Source organism: Sinocyclocheilus rhinocerous, unplaced genomic scaffold, assembly GCF_001515625.1.
Source record: "Sinocyclocheilus rhinocerous isolate Xijiao unplaced genomic scaffold, SAMN03320098_v1.1 scaffold682, whole genome shotgun sequence".
NCBI classification, from domain to species: domain Eukaryota; kingdom Metazoa; phylum Chordata; class Actinopteri; order Cypriniformes; family Cyprinidae; genus Sinocyclocheilus; species Sinocyclocheilus rhinocerous.
This window is the reverse complement of record NW_015642528.1, coordinates 10,726-14,262: the sequence shown is the minus strand read 5'-3', so window position 1 is coordinate 14,262 and position 3,537 is coordinate 10,726. Positions and strand designations below refer to the sequence as shown.

Genomic DNA, 3,537 nt, shown 5'->3' with positions numbered 1-3,537 from the left:
TATCGCCCGATATCTCGATATCGGCCTTTTTTTTTTTAACTCCCTAATATCGGTATCGGCCCCAAAAAACCCATATCAGTCGGGCTCTAATTTTTATGATAGCAGTAACTGTAAATCAAATGTAAGCTAGTTCAGTACTAATTAAGTTAAATGTCAAATAAGTCAAATGAGTTAATGTGTGTTTCTTATAGCAGTTTAGAAGTCATTTTCTTTATTATTTATTTTCATTTTAATTCAGTGATTTTAACTTTTAATTTAGTTATTTTAATGCTTTAAAGAGCAATTTTAGATTGTATTGTTCTAATGTTCTGCTATCTGTTCTGCAAAGGTACAGCTGTCATAAAACCAGAGAGCCTTTCTGCTTGGTGCTTCATATGTATCTTTAATGTATCGTATCGTTGGCTATGCATCGAGATGCGTATCGTATCGGCCTGAGTCATGAGATGCACATCCCTAATGCATACAAGTAGAGCTCCTATTAATGAGTGAAATTTAAAAATTTTTTTACGAGAAATATTTTAAATTGGTAATAAAACCTGACACACAAATTGCATAATTTTTTACTTTTTTAGAAAAAAAATTATTTCTAAATCCGCAAACAATCTGCCTAGGTTTACTAAATTAAAGGGTTAGTTCACCCCAAAATGAAAATTAGGCTGCGTTTTACTCACCCCCGATGCATCCTAGGTGTATATGACTTTCTTCTTTCAGACCCCATACGTCATGCTTTTTTATTTCACGTCTTTTGAACTGAAGGAATGCAACACCTGCTGAGTACAACGATAGAGCTTGAAAGATCAAAGACAATTTTTAATATAACTCCGACTGGATTCGTCTGAAAGAAGAAAGTCATATACACCTAGGATGCATCGGGGGTGAGTAAAACGCAGCCTAATTTTAATTTTGGGGCGAACTAACCCTTTAAACCACTTTTTTATTTTTGGGCATTAAAATGGGACCTTTCAATACATTTCTGGACTTTCAGTTATATGCCATATTTATATGCCATACAGTGTGATATATGGTGGATATACTGTATATATGTCACATGCATAATGCCCAGGCATAATGTCCTGGAAAGTCTTGGACAGGTTATCCATTTAGGTCGCCTTAAAAATGAAACGTCCTCTGTGCCAGCTGATTTGATAGTGTGGTGTTTAACTCTAAAGCCTTATGGTAATTAAGAATGATTGCAATTAAGCCAAAGAGACTTCAAACAAGTGGACCCTTCACTTGGTCAAGTTAGCCAATTAAGTTTCTGAAACTCCTCATAGCTGCTCTGAAAATGGAAATAATGCCTCCCAAAAATGATTTTGACCTTTCAATACATTTCTGGGACAAGAAATTTTGTCTTGTGAAATTTAGGATTCTCATGTCTAGTTGTCTAAAAATCTGAAATGCCTATTTTATGTTCGAGATTAGTTTTGTTAATGTTTTGAGAGTGAAATTGAGTCATTGCCTAATTAAAGCTACTCTCTTTCTCACAATATTCGGTGGTAAGGAAGACCCTTTAGAAAGAGGAAATCATAGCTTTTCAACCAAGTAGTGTGAATTCATTCACAGGTTTTTTCACACAAGGGTTAGTTCACCCAAAAATGAAAATTCTGTCATTAATTACTCACCCTCATGTCGTTTCAAACCCGTAAGACCTTCATTCATCTTCGGAACACAAATGAAGATATTTTTGATGGAATCAAAAGAGCTGTCTGACCCAGCATAGACCGCAACGCAACTGAAATGTTCCCAAGTCCAGAAACGTAGCAAGGGGATCTGTAAAATAATCCATGTGACATCAGTGGTTCATCCGCAATTATACGAAGCTACGAGAATACTTTTTGAGCGCAAAAGAAAAAAAAATTACGACTTTATTCAACAATTCTTTCCCTTCCACATCACCTTGGTGCCATTTTGGAGAATATCCGCTGGACGTAAACAACGTATGCTGTTCTGTGTCAGCTGCGTCACGCCGGATCTGTTTCCTACTTTGTTGTGATTTGATCTGAATGGAAACAGTGTATCCGTGTGACGCAGCTGACAAAAAGTATTCTCGTAGCTTCATATAATTGCGGATGAACCACTAGTGTCACATGGATTTTACAGATCTCATTTTTTTTACAGAATTTTCATTTTTTGGGTGAACTAACCCTTTAATTTATTGTTGTATATTATTATAGAATATGCCATCACAAACATTTATGTTTTTATTTAGCGATAAGCAAACCATATTTATTTAATGCCTGTGAAATATGTGTATTTTTCAATACTTTTTCTTTCAGATGCTAGTATTTGTCTATGCAGCCCACATACGGCAGCAGCTGGCAGGCACCCAATTATGGACAGGCTTTAAAAGCCCCGCTTGAACTGTAAAGATTTACACCGCCACCCCTCTGATCTGGAATCTGCCTTCTGTCCTCACTGTCAAGACAAGAGATGTATCGATTAAAGACTTAACACTAGGTTGCATCATGTGTATTGGACTTGCGCACCTTGACTGCAGCTCTGTATCTTCAGAGCCTCGCTGACGAAAACAAGTTTGTTGATTCGTGTATCAGAGCAGTCCATCAGGTGAATTTCGCCACCTAACTCTTATTTGATTCGCTTCTGTCTACTCGTATCTAAGGCATCACCTACACAGGGTTTGGGTTCGGCACTCGCATGTAGAAAATAAGAGACTTTTTGATTCGCACATGAATAAGGAATAAAAGTAAACGCAGACAGCGCTGCGCCATATTATTAAAGCGATAGGCATCTGGCATGCCCAGTAAAAAGACATGACGGTTGCTCACAAGGCTTTTTTCACTGAGGTGCTTTTCACTGGCCGCTTTCTTATCTGCTTTCTGCAACTGGAGATGGAAGGATTACAGACAGAGCAGGGCGCTGCAAGCCCACTGCGGTGCCAGGTGGCACACTAACCATCTGCGAATATATCTGAAGCCATTCTGCTCCGCCACAGATGTAGATGCGCATATACGTGCATCAAAATCAGATTTAAACAGTGGCCGTGGTGATGTAGATGAAGCGAAAGCCGGCTGGTCGAGATAAAACGCTGGTGTTTCATAGAAGGTGGGCTTGTCTTTTTGGCCCTATTCTTGTCTTGTCTCACTTGTGTGACTGGTCCGAAATCAGATTCACTGCTAGTCTGAATCAGTTCATTCGGTTGAATTGATGGGAAAATGCTATAGTTGCTGTACTGCCACTTTACAGAAAATTAAAGATTTTATTGCCTTGTAACTTCTGGTTCTTTACATTTGCCCTATAAAATGATCTCTATCATTTAGTAACTATTTGACCTTATAGATTTGTTTTCACTGTATTTGTCTGGAAAGGAAATTTCACCTCAAAATGAAAATTCTGTCATCACTTACTCACCGTCAAGTTGTTTCAAATCTAAACAAATTTCTTTCCTCTGAACACAAAAGAAGATATTTTGAAGAATATTGGTAACCAAACAATTGATTGTTTTTTTAGGAAGTCAATGGCTACCGTCAACTGTTTGCTTACCAACATTCTTCAAAATATCCTCTTTTGGGCTCAACA

General features: G+C 37.7%; 1 protein-coding gene across 2 annotated transcripts in view; it reads left to right on the top strand.

The window, feature by feature from the left end:
- LOC107756102 (zinc finger and BTB domain-containing protein 16-A-like) overlaps positions 1 to 3,214 on the top strand; it is a 12,999-nt gene extending 9,785 nt beyond the window's left edge. For both annotated transcript variants that reach the window (XM_016573089.1, XM_016573090.1), the window contains exon 3: positions 2,277 to 3,214. In XM_016573089.1, coding sequence (XP_016428575.1) covers positions 2,277 to 2,283 — 7 coding nt within the window. In that variant the 3' untranslated portion in view covers positions 2,284 to 3,214. The remainder of the gene's footprint in view (positions 1 to 2,276) is intronic.
- Positions 3,215 to 3,537: the final 323 nt, after the last annotated feature.